Genomic DNA, 17259 nt, shown 5'->3' with positions numbered 1-17259 from the left:
TCCTAAGACCTTTTTTTTTATACATTTATGTGAAGCACCTGATTTTGATAAAGGTCAGGACTGCTGACCCCCACGTGACTCTGTATTCATCCCTATGTGTAACAAAAGGTATATAAGCAAACCCAAAAATAAAGAAATCGGATCAGTTTCCGGAAAGACTGATTCCCCCATGTCGCTTCTTTCTTGCTCCCGTTTTTCTGGCTGAATTCCCATCTGGAGCATGGATGTTATTCCACGTAATCCAAGTTATTCAGCCTCTTTTTCTCCACTGATCTTCCTACTACACTATCCATTTCTAATCTCTCTATATCTGTGATTAAATATGTATTTTTCCAAAGACGCCGACTCCGTCCCCCCACCTTCGAATCACCCTGGATCCACCGGGGCTGGACCCCGGCAAGACACAACATATATGTCTATACAGTTTATAAGACTATCCATCCTCGTATCTGAATCCCAGTTCATGTAACCAAAAATAATTTCAAGATAATGCATCATGAGTGACATCCATAGAACCCATTTATACTTCACCTTCTTCCTTCTCCATTTTCTTCACATATTAAACTGCTTCCAAACTTCTCTCCCCAGTACATAACCCCGAATGCTCTTTTACCATATTGTCTCCAGGTGCCCCTTGGACAGTTCACCTTCCTTCCCCCAGGCCTACTCAGGAAGGAAGACAAGGTTAAAAACTACAAGTGTTCTTCAGAGGGGGGAAGGAGAGGGTGGGACAATCGGAGAGAGATGCATGGAAACACGTACGCTACCATATGTGAAATAGATAGCCAGTGGGAATATGCTGTCTACTTCTGGGATCTCAAACGGTTACTCTGTGACAGCCTAGAAGAGTGAGATGGGTGGGAGATAGGAGAGAGGTTCAAGAGGGAGGGGACATACGAGTTCTTACCATTGATTCATGCTGATGTATGGCAAAAACCAACACTATATTGTAAAGCCATTATCCTTCAATTAAAAAAATAATTTTTAAAAAGACTACAAGGGTTCTTATATTAATAATCTTTATTCTATCATGTCCTAAGAAGGAAACATGAAAGACATTAGCTAAAGTGTTCTTCTAAATGTGTATATATGTGTGTGTGTAACACAAGAGAGATTCAAATGAACCTGAAGATAGGTGATGTTGTTGGGTATACCTGTCCTCTATAAACTGGATTGAGGAAGAGAAATTGTGAAGCATGAATAATGTGTAATTCATAACCTGGTCAAGTCTATTCACACAGACAGCTAGAATACTGGTGTCAGCACAAAGAAAAAATATATTCAACATCAATAAATTCAAGCTGAAGTTGAAAGGGAACTTGCAAAATCAAAAATCCTGTCATTTGGGATACATTTCCTCCTGGAATTGAAAGCCAACCTTGGGGACAGCCCACAGAGGGAACAGATGGCTAGAGATATGACCACAGGCTCATACTGGCTGCTTCAAGCTTGCCATGAAAAACTTAGAGACGAAAAACCATAATAAAAAAGGACCGGGTTTCTTACATTACACTTGTAGTTCTTTTATTTTGGTGAAGTTTTCCTTCCTTTAACTTGACCACATAAATAACATGTGGTTTTGTTTATCATGTTGTGAAAGGCAAGAAAACTGGAGCAGAGGTGCAAAGCAGAGAGGGCCGTGGTGTGAGATACTGCTGCCCTATATCATGAAGTCAGGCCCCCAAGAATACACGCACACCATAAAAGACACAGCCTCCGTGAAAGGGACATTCTCCGCCCGTCATTAAATGGTCTTTTCCAAGTTGTCTGCAATACGCAAGTGTCACTTTTTAAATCACTTTTTTCCTTCTTTCTTTTTTATATTTTAAATTATGAAAGCATGATAACACATTGACAAGAGGCTTGGAAAATACAGAACAAAGTTACATATAGTTCCACTATATATTACAATTTTTTAAGTAGAAAAATTAAGATATTTAGTTGGAGTTTAAATATCATCACTTTCAATTTTAAAAAATATTGAATGGGCCCTCCTTCCTTGCTTCTTGAACTTCTCAACATTGTATATATGCAACATTGGTTAAAAATCCCTTGATTGTTTCAAACGTGCAGGTCAGTGAAATTCTTGATGACAAAATCAGCATTTGAAAGACTTCAAATGGTTTTGACACTCTTTAGAGGTATCATCAGGTACCTGGGTTCAGCTGACTGACAGCACACCTGTCACTGACTTAGCAGACTAAGGCTTCTTGCCCAGAAACTCTTGCAATACTTGACATCTGACCATTCAAAGAGAGAATACAAGAGTAGCAAGTGGTAAAAGTGATAGCGAGAAGAAGAAGAGTCCATCATGCTGGTGGTTGTGATATTTTCTTTGAAAGGATACCACTTCGCTCTTGAGAGATTTTCATTCCAAAAATAAAGAATGCAAATAGGAACATATAGTTCTGAGCACTGACATGGAAATGTTCAGGGACTGAAAAATAAATACAGGTTGACTTTTATTCTATTGGGCCTATTGTCAAAGCACTCCTCAAGATAAGACTGATCTCTCTCTCATTAGCTTCCCAGTTGCTCTCAAAGAGTCAGAAAGGGGCCGGACCCCAAGGCTTTTCTAAACACTAATTTGTTGCAAACTGAAGGTGAGCTAACTGGCAGGACTGCCTCCAGTGAGCCTATAGGTGAAACAAGAGATTCTGTTGGGTCTTCCCTGGTCATCCAATGGCTAAGACTCCACAGTCCCAATGCAGGAGGCCCAGGTTCGATCCCTGGTCAGGGAACTAAACTCCACATGCTGCAACTGAAAGATCGCCATGCTACAACAAAGATCAAAGATCCTGTGTGCCACAACTAAGACCCAGCACAAATAAATAAATACTAAAAAATATAAGTAAGTAAGATTCTGTTGACTCTTACTCTCCTTTTGAGCAACAAAACAATACCCTCCTTAGCTTGAACTTTTTATGTCACATTACCATGTTTATATATTCTTTACTTTTCCAGGTCATCAGTTCTTCGTGTGTGCAGAGTTATATTAGAAGAGGGAATATATGTTCACTCTTTTGATATGGTTTGGCTGTGCTTAGTGGTGAATATACTGAGTTCACAAGTTTTGTGTGAATGAGAGTAACATTCAGGGTCACAGCTATGCTAGTCCAGTCCAGTGTGGGCTCAGTCACGTCCAACTCTTTGAGACCCCACGACTGTAGCCCGCTGGGCTCCTCTGTCCATGGGATTCTCCAGGCAAGAATACTGTAGCCCGCCGGGCTCCTAGAGCCCTCCATGGGACTCTCCAGGCAAGAATACTGTAGCCCGCCGGGCTCCTCTGTCCATGGGACTCTCCAGGCAAGAATACTGGAGCAGGTTGTCATTTCCTCCTCCAGGGGATCCTCCCGACCCAGGGATTGAGCCCTTGTCTCCTGTGTCTCCTGCATTGCAGGCATGTTTTTTACCCACTGAGTCATCAGGGAAGTCGATACTATAGCAATGCTGTATAAGATTAACACATGTTAGATCTGGCAGATATATGCATTATGAAGAAGCCAGTGATTAGCGCCAGGCTGCCTGCTTGAAAAAGCTGTGGCTAGCATATTTTCCTCCAGTGAATTACACCACAACATGCACTGAATTTTGACAACTGGCTATCTCAAGACTACTCAAGATATCTCAAGACTATCTCAATAGTTTGAACAGCAAAATCATTTTTTTTCTATAATAGGTTCTTTCATTACTTGGGAAATGTCTCTGAAAATGGACTTGAAAGGCCCTTTACTGAATCTGCATAAATCTCAATTCTTGGGGCTCTGTCTAAAGAGCGTTCTGGAGGGCAGCTCCACACTGTACTTCAGAGAACAGATCTTTGGTCAGAGGCCATACATACAAACCCAGAGAACAAGAGAAAGAGGGGGCCTGCCAGTCCCAATAACTGTGTCCTAAAGCCCCTGAGGGTTTCCCAGGTGGCTCAGTGGTAAGGAATTCACCTGACAATGTGGGAGATGAGGATTTGACCCCCGGGTCAGGAAGATCCCCTGAAGAAGGAAATGGCTGCCCGATTCAGTATTCTTGCTTGGGAAATGGACAGAGGAGCCTGGTGGGCTTACAGTCCATGGGACTGCAAAGAGTTGGACATGACTGAACAACTGAGCACACACACACAAAGCCACTGAGCTCTCTAGACTCTTCCATCTAACTAATTTCCACATAGAGAACAACAGTTCTACATGTGTTTCTTTTGAAGAGGCTGAGAAACATCATAAGCTGCGAGTGATCAGAAGATAGATACCCCTTAAAAGGGCAATGGATAGACTGGGCAAGAGTGGTAGGATATATTTAAACAAAAGAATGCAAGGAATATGCTCCTTATATCAGGGAGGACCTTTCAAAAGTCGTGTGTGGTCTGCACCATGTTTTCCCAATTTATTAGTAACATTCACATATAACAGTAGAATCAACTCAGTGTGTGTGCTGGAAATTCCAGCCCCTTTTCCAAAAACACTCTCTTGTCGTCACCTCAGACACTGCCATTGCAATCAGTGTCATGCTCCAGACAATAAGACGGCAGAGGAAGAGGAAGAAAAACTACTGCTCAGAAACCTAACCACTACCAACCCCAACACCTCCGAATTAGGGTTCTTGCAAAACTACCCAGCTCCCTCTGGGGTGAATCACTCCAATTTGGGGCTCATCTGCATGCCTGGGTGAGGACATTTGTCAAATGTCACGTCATAGGACATATCAGCTGTCTACATTTTGTCACCTCCCACTCACTCCGCCAATTCATTCCAATCTGGCCTTATTACCCCACCAAAACAGCTTTCACAAAGGCCACAGAGACTTGAGATGACCGTGTGTCCACTCATTAGATTTCCCAGCAGCATCTGACCTTAATGACCACTCCTCCTTTGGTTTCACTGACATCACTCTCCGGATTTTCGTCTCAGTTCTTTGCTGCTCCTCTCTCTCTCTCTCTCTCTCAATAGCTCCTTCCTCTCTGCCTGGCCTTTAAATGTTGAAGTAATTCAATATTTGATCCTCAAAGCTCACCTTCCTTCTCGCTCCATATTCCCTCCATAGGTCATCCCTGGCCATCATGGTACACAACTCCAGGAGACGCTAGGCACACCGCTGTCTGTGGAACTGGCTCACCCTCAGGCTGTACAGTGCATGGCTTGTGTGGCCATAAGGGCAGTTTCTATCCATTCCTGCGGCTTTAATTACTATATACATTAGGCCTTTACCTGGGGCTTCCCTGGTGGCTCAGATGATGAAAAATCTGCCTGCAATGCAGGAGACCTGGGTTCAATCCCTGAATTGGGGAGATGTCCTAGAGAAGGAAATGGCTCCATTCCAGTATTCTTGCCTGGAAAATTCCATGGACAGAGGAGCCTGGTGGGTTACAGTCGAGGGGGTTGCAAAGAGTCAAACTGACTGGTTCCCATCAAGTTGTACAGTACATGGCTTGTGTGGACATAAGAGCAGTTCTATCCCCTTCTGTGACTTTAGTTACCATATGTACATTAGAGACTGCAAAATGTTTATCTCAGACCTGGCAACACTGAAACTTAAACCCACATATACAACTGATTACTTGAGACCCACTTGTTCATCTCACAAGCACTCCACATAGCATATCAGAAACGAACCCATGCTCTTCCTGGACAAGTCTGGTCCTCCCTCAGTGTTCCTTGTCTTGGTGAATGGACCCAGCATCCATCCAGTTGCCCATCCTAGAGCCCAGAAGGCATCTTGTCTCTTCCCTTTCTGGCACCATAAACAAATGATCAATTTGCATGTGTGTTTGTGATCTGTCTCCCTCCACTACAACGTAAGTCCTGTGAAAGTTGAGATTTCTCTCATTCACCATTATGCCTCCAGAGCTAGAGGTATGTCTGGAATAAATGTTTGTCTCAGTTCAATAGGCAATGGCACCCCACTCCAGTACTCTTGCCTGGAAAATCACATGGACGGAGGAGCCTGGTAGGCTGCAGTCCACGGGGTCTCTAGGAGTTGGACATGACTGAGCAACTTCACTTTCACTTTTCATTTTCATGCATTGGAGAAGGAAATGGCAACCCACTCCAGTGTTCTTGCCTGGAAAATCCCAGGGACGGGGGAGCATGGTGGGCTGCCATCTATGGGGTCGCACAGAGTCGGACATGACTGAAGCAACTTAGCAGCAGCAGCAGCTCAGTTCAGTCACTCAGTCGTGTCCGACTCTTTGCAACCCCATGAATCGCAGCACGCCAGGCCTCCCTGTCTATCACCAACTTCCAGAGTTCACTCAAACTCATGTCCATAGAGGCGGTGATGCCATGCAGCCATCTCATCCTCTGTCATCCCTTTCTCCTCCTGCTCTCAATCCCTCCCAGCATCAGAGTCTTTTCCAATGAGTCAACTCTTTGCATGAGGTGGTCAAAGTACTGGAGTTTCAGCTTTACCATCATTCCTTCCAAAGAACACCCAGGGCTGATCTCCTTTAGAATGGACTGGTTGGATATCCTTGCAGTCCAAGGGACTCTCAAGAGTCTTCTCCAACACCACAGTTCAAAAACAGCAATTCTTCAGTTCTCAGTTTCTTCACAGTCCAACTCTCACACCTCTCACATCCATACATGACCACTGGAAAAACCATAGCCTTGACTAGACGGACCTTAGTCAGCAAAGTAATGTCTCTGCTTTTGAATATGCTATCTAGGTTGGTCATAACATTTCTTCCAAGGAGTAAGCATCTTTTAATTTCATGGCTGCAGTCACCATCTGCAGTGATTTTGGAGCCCCCCAAAATAAAGTCAGCCACTGTTTCCACTGTTTCCCCTCTATTTCCCATAAAGTGATGGAACCAGATGCCATGATCTTAGTTTTCTGAATGTTGAGCTTTAAGCCAACTTTTTCATCCTCCTCTTTCACTTTCATCAAGAGGCTTTTTAGTTCCTCTTCACTTTCTGCCATAAGGGTGGTGTCATCTGCATAGCTGAGGTTATTGATATTTCTTCTGGCAATTTTGATTCCAGCTTGTGCTTCTTCCAGCCCAGTGTTTCTCATGATGTACTCTGCACAGAAGTTAAATAAGCAGGGTGACAATATACAGCTTTGACATACTCCTTTTCCTATTTGGAGCCAGTCTGTTGTTCCATGTCCAGTTCTAACTGTTGCTTCCTGACCTGCATAGAGGTTTCTCAAGAGGCAGGTCAGGTGGTCTGGCATTCCCATATCTTTCAGAATTTTCCACACTTTATTGTGATCCACATAGTCAAAGGCTTTGGCATAGTCAATAAAGCAGAAATAGATGTTTTTCTGGAACTCTCTTGCTTTTTCAATGATCCAGTGGATGTTGGCAATTTGATCTCTGGTTCCTCTGCCTTTTCTAAAACCAGCTTGAACATCTGGAAGTTCACAGTTCACATATTGCTGAAGCCTGGCTTGGAGAATTTTGAGCAGTACTTTACTGGTGTGTGAGATGAATGCAATTGTGTGGTAGTTTGAGCATTCTTTGGCATTGTCTTTCTTTGGGATTGAAATGAAAACTGACCTTTTCCAGTCCTGTGGCCACTGCCGAGTTTTCCAAATTTACTGGCATACTGAATGCAGCACTTTCACAGCATCCTCTTTCAGGATTTGAAATAGCTCAACTGGAATTCCATTACCTCCACTAGCTTTGTTCGTAGTGATGCTTTCTAAGGCCCACTTGACTTCACATTCCAGGATATCTGACTCTAGGTGAGTGATCATACCATCGTGATTATCTTGGTCGTGAAGATCTTTTTTGTACAGTTCTTCTGTGTATTCTTGCCACCTTTTCTTGTGAAATAATAAAGTCCTATTGACTTTACCTGCTGTCTGTTTAAAGTCATCTCCATAACTACCCAGTAGTCTTGCCCAGGTTGCTCCCTCAAGCACCCCTTCTTTTATTTTAGTTAATGCCTGTTTATCTTTCAGACCTCAACTCAGTATCACTTCCTCAGGAACTTCCTCTGATGCACCAGCCTGGGCCAGACCCCCTTTAGATTCTATCATAGCTCTTCTTACTTAACACTTCTTTCCCTCTCTTTTCTCCATGACATTTTTATCTTTTGTAAAATCTCTATTAAAGGCATTCTTCACTTTTCCATTCCCTAAAAATTGTTCCTTAATTCACCACCCTGCAAAATAGTGCCAAATCCCAGGTTTTAAGTTTGGTGTTGAAAATACTAACACAGTAAGTCTGAATAAGTAGTTCAGAAAAGGATAAGAGATAAAGACATTATAAATATATGTATATATAATGTCTTTACATATATATTTATATATATATTTATATATATGTGTGTATATATATATAATACATTATGTGGGGCTTCCCAGGAGGCATAGTGGTAAAGAATCCACTGCCAGTGCAGGAGACATTGGAGATGTGTGTTCAATCCCTGAGTCAGGAAGATACCCTGGAGGAGGAAATGGCAACTCACTCCAGTATTCTTGCCAGGAAAATCCCATGGACCAAGGAGCCTGGCAGGCTACAGTCTCTAGGGTTGCAAAGAGTTGGACACAACTGAGTGGCTTAGCACACAGTACATTATGTAATATCTGCAAATACAGAGATATATACAGAGAAAAAATGGTGATTAATCCCATACAGGTGAGGGTGGCCAGAGACGTCTCACTGAGAAGATTCCACAAAGATCTTTCACCCTACTTCCTCAAAGACTATTCCTATATTTACAGGTTTCATGCACACTGCTTCAGTTTTCAATATGTTCTCTTAACCCAGCTCTCGGGGTCAGCTCCAGGCATTTCCCTGGACTGTGTTTCCCCTCTCTTCATGCTTGGTGAACTCATCTCCTTCATTCAGCCTCAGATCAAACCCTTCTTCACCTGACTCTCACTGTGGCCTGTGCCTCCCCTTTCAGAATACTTAGACACATGTAGCTATTTAATCTTCACAACTAATGGTGTGCCTTGTTTTATCTGGATCCCCCAGGGCTTCACATCGTACCTAATACATAGAAGGTCCTTGAAGACAGTATTTATTGAATCGAATTGCTATTAATATATCTGTGCCCTCCACATACTTCTGTTGCTACAACCATCACATATATTGCAAGTAATTTGTTTTCATGTCTATCTGCTTCCTCTAAGTCTAAGTCTCTTCCAGGAAATCATGAAGTATTAAGTTTTTAATTCCTGGAGACTAGCACATTTCCATGGTCCTCAATAAATGTGGAAAGAAGTGAGGGAGGGAGGGAAACCAAACTGGTTGTCATTTATACAATTCCAATGAAGTCTTAATAATAGCAAACCTTTATGTCTGTAGGGAATCACAACAAACACTGTAAAAGCGAGGGGTCAAGCTCTCAGTGTTTGAAGACTCACAGACTTCAGAAATAACTCCCAATTTTTTGAAAGGGTCTTGAGTCAGCACGTTTGGCAGCACCAATAGCATTCAGATTGCCCTCCTTGCAAAGAAGAAAAGCGAGACCTAACATGACTGAGCACCTACTATGTGCCAGAGCTTTGCATACAACATAGGTGATTCAGCAACAGCCTAGCTGAATGTTAAGTTGCTATTAGGTACCATGCATGTGACCTAGCAATCAGAGATTTATTATCCACTTAAGAAATATGACTCCTATATACTCAGTATATTGTGGTAACCTATAATGGAAAAGAACCTTAAAAAGAAATATATATAGTTGATTAACAATGCTGTTATATACATATATAGATAGATATGATACAATCATTTTGCTGTACACCTAAAAGTAACACAACACTGTGAATCAACTGCATTTCAATTTTAAAAATTTAAAAATGTGACTTCTAGAACTGAGCACAATATTTCTGTTGTGTTCTGACCAATTCAGCTTAGGATACTCTATCTCTATTACTTCAGCCCAGGGTTCCACTAGAGCATTTCACAGCTACAGCCTTTGGGTTACCTATAACAGTGCTTGTGGTTACTTAACTCATCTCTAAGGTCTTTCCAACTGAAATAACCTCAAGTCAGGTTTTCCACAGCTTGGATTGAGTCAATTGATTTCAAAATCTAAATTTGATACTTTACACTTTTTGCTTTACATTAATTTCACCATCTCTTGAGTCTACCAAAAATGTTTACTTCTTGGGGAGGATGGAATGAATTGAGAGAGTAGCATGGAAACATATACATCACCACGTATGAAATAGATAGCCAGTGGAAATTTGCCGTATGACTCAGGGAGCTCAAACTGGTACTCTGTGACAATCTAGAGGGGTGAGTTGGGGTGGGAGGTGGAAGGAAGGTTCAAGAGGGAGGGGCCATATGTATACCTATGGCTGATTCATGTTGATGTATGGCAGAAACCAGCACAATATTGTAAAGCAATTATCCTCCAATTTAATATAAATAATTTTTTTAATGCTTAATTCTTGATTCTGTTATGAGTGGCAGCCTGATATCACCACTACTGTTCAACATAGTTTTGGAAGTTTTGGCCACAGCAATCAGAGCAGAAAAAGAAATAAAAGGAATCCAAATTGGAAAAGAAGAAGTAAAACTCTCACTGTTTGCAGATGACATGATCCTCTACATAGAAAACCCTAAAGACTCCACCAGAAAATTACTAGAGCTAATCAATGAATATAGTAAAGTTGCAGGATATAAAATCAACACACAGAAATCTCTTGCATTCCTATACACTAATAATGAGAAAGTAGAAAAAGAAATTAAGGAAACAATTCCATTCACCATTGCAACAAAAAGAATAAAATACTTAGGAATATATCTACCTAAAGAAACTAAAGACCTATATATAGAAAACTATAAAACACTGATGAAAGAAACCAAAGAAGACACTAATAGATGGAGAAATATATCATGTTCATGGATTAGAAGAATCAATATTGTGAAAATGAGTATACTACCCAAAGCAATCTACAGATTCAATGCAATCCCTATCAAGCTACCAGAGATATTATTCACAGAACTAGAACAAATAATTTCAAGATTTGTATGGAAATACAAAAAAAACTCGAATAACCAAAGCAGTCTTGAGAAAGAAGAATGGAACTGGAGGAATCAACTTGCCTGACTTCAGGCTCTACTACAAAGCCACAGTCATCAAGACAGTATGGTATTGGCACAAAGACAGAAATATAGATCAATGGAACAAAATAGAAAGCCCAGAGATAAATCCACACACATATGGACACCTTATCTTTGACAAAGGAGTCAAGAATATACAATGGAGTAAAGACAATCTCTTTAACAAGTGGTGCTGGGAAAACTGGTCTACCACTTGTAAAAGAGTGAAACTAGATCACTTTCTAACACCGCACATGAAAATAAACTCAAAATGGATTAAAGATCTAAATGTAAGACCAGAAACTATAAAACTCCTAGAGAAGAACATAGGCAAAACACTCTCAGACATAAATCACAACAGGATCCTCTATGATCCACCTCCCAGAATTCTGGAAATAAAAGCAGAAATAAACAAATGGGATCTAATTAAAATTAAAAGCTTCTTCACAACAAAGGAAAATATAAGCAAGGTGAAAAGACAACCTTCTGAATGGGAGAAAATAATAGCAAATGAAACAACTGACAAACAACTAATCTCAAAAATATACAAGCAACTTATGCAGCTCAATTCCAGAAAAATAAATGACCAAATCAAAAAATGGGCCAAAGAACTAAATAGACATTTCTCCAAAGAAGACATACGGATGGCTAACAAACACATGAAAAGATGCTCAACATCACTCATTATTAGAGAAATGCAAATCAAAACCACAATGAGATACCACTTCACACTAGTCAGAATGTCTGCAATCCAAAAATCTGCAAGCAAGAAATGCTGGAGAGGGTATAGAGAAAAGGGAACCCTCCTACACTGTTGGTGGGAATGCAAACTAGTACAACCACTATGGAGAACAGTGTAGAGAGTCCTTAAAAAATTGCAAATAGAACTGCCATATGACCCAGCAATCCCACTGCTGGGCATACACACTGAGGAAACCAGAATTGACAGAGACACATGTACCCCAATGTTCATCACAGCACTGTTTATAATAGCCAGGACATGGAAACAACCTAGATGTCCATCAGCAGATGAATGGATAAGAAAGCTGTGGTACATATACACAATGGAGTATTACTCAGCCATTATAAAGAATACATTTGAATCAGTTCTGATGAGATGGATGAAACTGGAGCCGATTATACAGAGTGAAGTAAGCCAGAAAGAAAAACACCAATACAGTATACTAACACATATATATGGAATTTAGAAAGATGGCAATGATGACCCTTTATGCAAGACAGCAAAAAAGACACAGATGTGTATAGCGGACTTTTGGACTCAGAGGGAGAGGGAGAGGGTGGGATGATTTGGGAGAATGGCATTGAAACATGTATACTATCATGTAAGAATCGAATCACCAGTCTATGTCTGATGCAGGATACAGCATGCTTGGGGCTGGTGCACGGGGATGACCTGGAGGGATGTTGTGGGGAGGGAGGTGGGAGGGGGGTTCGTGTTTGGGATCACATGTACACCCGTGGTGGATTCATGTCAATGTATGGCAAAACCAATAGAGTATTATAAAGTAAAAAAAAAAAAAAAGCAAACTCCAACAGATCTCTTACCTTCTCTGAATGGGGCCTCCAAGTGGAACAATTCCAGAAACCTCATTCACATCACAGTCTACATGAGTGGTATCTTCTGAAGTCATTCAGTGACCCAAGCTCAGGATCTGCCTTTGTGCCTCTGTAAAATCAATGGGTTGGACCAAAACTTCCTTCTATGCTTTGGGCTTACTTACATTTTTGATAAACATTTCTTCTATGTTTTCATCCTATTTAATGATAAAATGACCGCCTAGAAGCAAAGTGCTGAGGAACACGTATGTACCCAGGTCTCATTTTGCATTCTTGGGAGGTTAAGCTAAGTAGGTCAACAGTCATCCCTCACTTCCTTTAGAGCACCATAGGCCTTCAAGAGTGTGGAAGAGAGCAAATTGCCACTTCCTTGTCACACTGAGCAAAGTCCTCATGAGCTATAACGTGAAACATATATTCTGAAAATCCCTTAAAGAAAAACACTGACAATCTTATTAACCAAGAGAATAAAATAATCCATCTGAAAGTTACTGATATTTGGGATTGTGATCTATTATGGGCCTTTCTCTTTTGGTTCTGCTAGGCAAACACCCATAATCATGAAACATGATTGGATGTTCCTGGAAATATAGGAAATTGCCATGCAACAGAGTGCTGGTAGAAGATGAAACCAATAGTGCTCTATTTCTCTAGGTTACTAATTATGTTTCCTGAAAATATTGCTGGTAAATTACTAAATGGCTCAATAAAAGGAAATAAGATAAATGGGCTGTTATATATTAAAGTCAAAAAGCAGCATGTAAAAAAGCCCTACCTGCATGGGAAAAGGCTTAGTGAGTTCAAGGACTAAAGAAAACCAAAGTGGGAGGAGCACAGAAGTCAAGCAGAAGACGGACGGGAGTTAAACCAAGACAGACCAGATCTCACGTGTTTATAGCCCATGTTAAGGATCTTGGGCTTTATCACAAGTGTGACTGAATACCTTTGTCCAACAGTAGAAGATTGGGCTAGTAAATTATGTTATAGCAACACCACAAAATTGGACTTCCCTGATGGCTCAGCAGTAAAGAATCTGCCTGCCAATCCAGGAAGATCCCCTGGAAAAGGAAATAGCAACCCACTCCAGTACTCTTGCCTGTCGAATCCCATGGCTAGAGGAGCCTGGAGGGCTACAGTCCATGGACACGACTGCACACTAAACAACAACAGCACAGAATACTACCCACCGCTGATTTCCAAAGTGTGTTCCAAGCACCTATCTGTAGAACAGACATTTTATTGTGTATTTTTTTAAGTTTTCATGTTAAAATTAATATGAAGAAAATGTGCCATATTATCCTTTTTTTTTTATTAAAGCCTCTGACAATATTATAGCCTTTGGGAAATCCTACAGTAAAAGAATGTGTTTACTTTTACAACTTACCGAACTTATTGGCTCTCAGAGATATTTTCTTTTCCCCAAGTTACATCACTGAGAATCTAGAGATTTTAGCTAGCTAAATTTTTCTAGCTAAAAGAAACTAGCATTGTAAAAATATCTCTTGGTAAATATTGCTATATATCTATTTGAAATGTCCACATATAGAGAGTCTTCAGACAAACAAAAAACATCCCACAATTGCAACTGCCCGAAAATAAGAATGTATGTGAAGGTAACATGAAACAATTAAAATATCTGTTGCTTACAATGACAGATATTACAGTGATTTTATTTCTCTACTATGTTTTTCTTTAATTTGGATACTAAATCATTTTTTCAATTAAAAATTAAAAAGTAGTAAAAAATTAATGACAGCCATATTTTTTAATGTATTTGAAGCTTTGCCAACTCAATCAATTCACAGACTGCTGCACAAATTTCACTTCATTAGTGTGTCTAGAGACCACGCAAGCTGCATTTTATGATGGAGAAAAATCAATCATCATAATAACAGTTCTACTCCCCTTGCTAGTAGGTTAATATAATTAACATCTCTTAATTGGATGCATTAATTTAAATAAAAGCAAAACTTGATTCATGCCAAGTTTAACTACAGACATCCTTCATGGGATTCATAAAATCCTCTGAACTTACCTTTCAATCCTATGACTACCCAGAAAGCCATTTGAAAAAGTACTTCATATACACAAATCAAGATCATTTTATAACTTTGGTTTTGGGGCCAGAAATTAAGTCCTATATATTCATTCCTTCCTTCATTCATTTAACAAACATTTATGGAAAGCATCAGGCTATGCCTAAGAATATAAAACTTGAAAAGACAAATCCTTATCTACAATGAATTCTCAGTACGTGATACAGACATGCAAAAAACTGTCAGTTCAGTTCAGTTCAGTCACTCAGCCATGTCCAACTCTTTGATATCCCATGGACTAAAGCACACCAGGCTTCCCTGTCCATCATCAACTCCCAGAGCCTACTCAAACTCATGTCCATTGAGTCGGTGATGCCATCCAGCCATCTCATCCTCTGTTGTCCCCTTCTCCTCCCGCCCTCAATCATTCCCAACATCAGGGTCTTTTCAAATGAGTCAGTTCTTCACATCAGGTGGACAAAGTATTGGATTTTTGGCTTTAGTATCTCAGTCCTTCCAATGAATATTCAGGACTGATCTCCTTTAGGATGGACTGGTTGGATCTCCGTGTAGTCCAAGGGACTCTTAAGAGTCTTCCCCAACACCGCAGTTCAAAAACATCAATTCTTTGGTGCTCAGCTTTCTTCACAGTCCAACTCTCACATCTATACATGACCACTGGATAAACCATAGCTTTGACTAGATGGATCTTTGCTGGCAAAGTAATGTCTCTGCTTTTTAATATGCTGTCTAGGTTGGTCATAACTTTCTTCCAAGGAGCAAGCATTTTTTAATTTCATGGCTGCAATCACCATTTGCGGTGATTTTGGAGCCCAAAAAAATAAAATATCTCACTGTTTCCTCATCTATTTGCCAAGAAGTGATGGGACCAGATGCCATGATCTTAGTTTTCTGAATGCTGAGTTTTAAGCCAACTCTTTCACTCTCCTCTTCCACTTTCATCAAGAGGCTCTTTAGTTATTCTTCACTTTCTACCATAAGGGTGGTGTCATCTGCAAATCTGAGGTTATCGATATTTCTCCTGGCAATTTGGATTCCAGTGTGTGCTTCATCCAGTCCAGCATTTCTCATGATGTACTCTGCATATAAGTTAAATAAGCAGGGTGAAAATATACAGCCTTAACATACTCCTTTCCCAATTTGGAACCAGTCTGTTGTTCCATAGAGAATAAATACTGTAATTTTGGTATGTATTAGCATAATGCTAATATAAAGGAGAGAAAACTAGTTTTTCCCAGAATAGGGAGAGAAGGTCAGAATGGCTTCAAAGAGGATGAGATGTTTAAGCCACATCTTCAAAGGTATGAGCAGGTGTTTGCCAGGCAGGTTGGGCTGGGAACATTCTAGGCATAAAAGTGACTATACAAAGCATGGTTGTGGGATTCAGTGCAAGAACGAAGTAGGATATAGTAAGAGGGCAAGGGAATCCTGTCCTGGATCCATCAAATAAGACACAGACTAACAAATGACTGCAGGTTTGGTGTTTAGATGGCAGCACCTATTTCAAAGCAAGAGAGGGAGCCTCAGTTCAGTTCAGTTGCTCAGTCGTGTCCGACTCTTTGCGACCCCATGAATCGCAGCACACCAGGCCTCCCTGTCCATCACCAACTCCCGGAGTTCACTCAGACTCACGTCCATCGAGTCCGTGTTGCCATCCAGCCATCTCATCCTCTGTCATCCCTTTCTCCTTCTGCCCCCAATCCCTCCCAGCATCAGAGTCTTTTCCAGTGAGTCAACTCTTCGCATGAGGTGGCCAAAGTACTGGAGTTTCAGCTTTACCATCATTCCTTCCAAAGAAATCCCAAGGCTGATCTCCTTTAGAATGGACTGGTTGGATATCCTTGCAGTCCAAGGGACTCTCAAGAGTCTTCTCCAACACCACAGTTCAAAAGCATCAATTCTTCAGCTCTCAGCCTTCTTCACAGTCCAACTCTCACATCCATACATGACCACAGGAAAAACCATAGCCTTGACTAGACGGACTTTTTGAATATGCTATCTAGGTTGGTCATAACTTTTCTTCCAAGGAGTAAGTGTCTTTTAATTTCATGGCTACAGTCACCATCTGCAGTGATGGAGCCTAGGGGTATGGAATTAAGAAGCACAGACTGTTATGTATCAAATAAGCTACAAGGATATATTGTACAACACAGGGAATATTGTCAATATTTTATGATAATTATAAATGGAATATAACCTTTAAAATTTGTGAATCACTATATTCTACACCTATAACTTATATAGTACTGAATTAACTATACTTCAATAAAAACTAAAATTTAAACATTGAAAAAAAAAGCATGAGCAGGTTCAGAGAACCAAGGAGAAGGGTTCAAACTGCAATCGATTGAAGAGTGAATAAAGGTGTCAAGAAGCACACTCAGCAGATCCACTTAAATGTGGGGTAACATTTTGGCAAGTGATATGTTTAACTCATGTAGAAACCAGGTGCTTCTGGTGAGATTATGTAGTGCATTAAAAATGTTAAGATGTATTCGTAACTCCGGGCTTCTAACATGTGGCAGTGACAGAATCTAATGTATTGATGACCCTTAAGAATTCAAGCAGCTCATCCTTTTACTTCTTTATAAACAATAGCACTTCATGACAGGTTGTAGAGAAACA

At 40.6% G+C, this 17259-nt stretch overlaps 1 protein-coding gene across 6 annotated transcripts in view; it reads right to left on the bottom strand.

The window, feature by feature from the left end:
• The window catches only part of LOC138446509 (uncharacterized), a 412831-nt gene that overhangs the window by 376929 nt on the left and 18643 nt on the right, over positions 1–17259 (bottom strand). For 2 of the 6 annotated variants that reach the window (XM_069601424.1, XM_069601427.1), the window contains exon 2: positions 12566–12686. The exons of the other annotated variants lie outside the window; for them this stretch is intronic. In XM_069601424.1, coding sequence (XP_069457525.1) covers positions 12566–12651 — 86 coding nt within the window. In that variant the 5' untranslated portion in view covers positions 12652–12686. The remainder of the gene's footprint in view (positions 1–12565; positions 12687–17259) is intronic. 6 annotated transcript variants of the gene reach the window in all.

Source organism: Ovis canadensis, chromosome 10 (genome assembly GCF_042477335.2).
Source record: "Ovis canadensis isolate MfBH-ARS-UI-01 breed Bighorn chromosome 10, ARS-UI_OviCan_v2, whole genome shotgun sequence".
In the NCBI taxonomy this organism is placed as follows: domain Eukaryota; kingdom Metazoa; phylum Chordata; class Mammalia; order Artiodactyla; family Bovidae; genus Ovis; species Ovis canadensis.
Note: the sequence above shows the minus strand (reverse complement) of the source record. Positions and strands in the feature narration are given on the sequence as shown.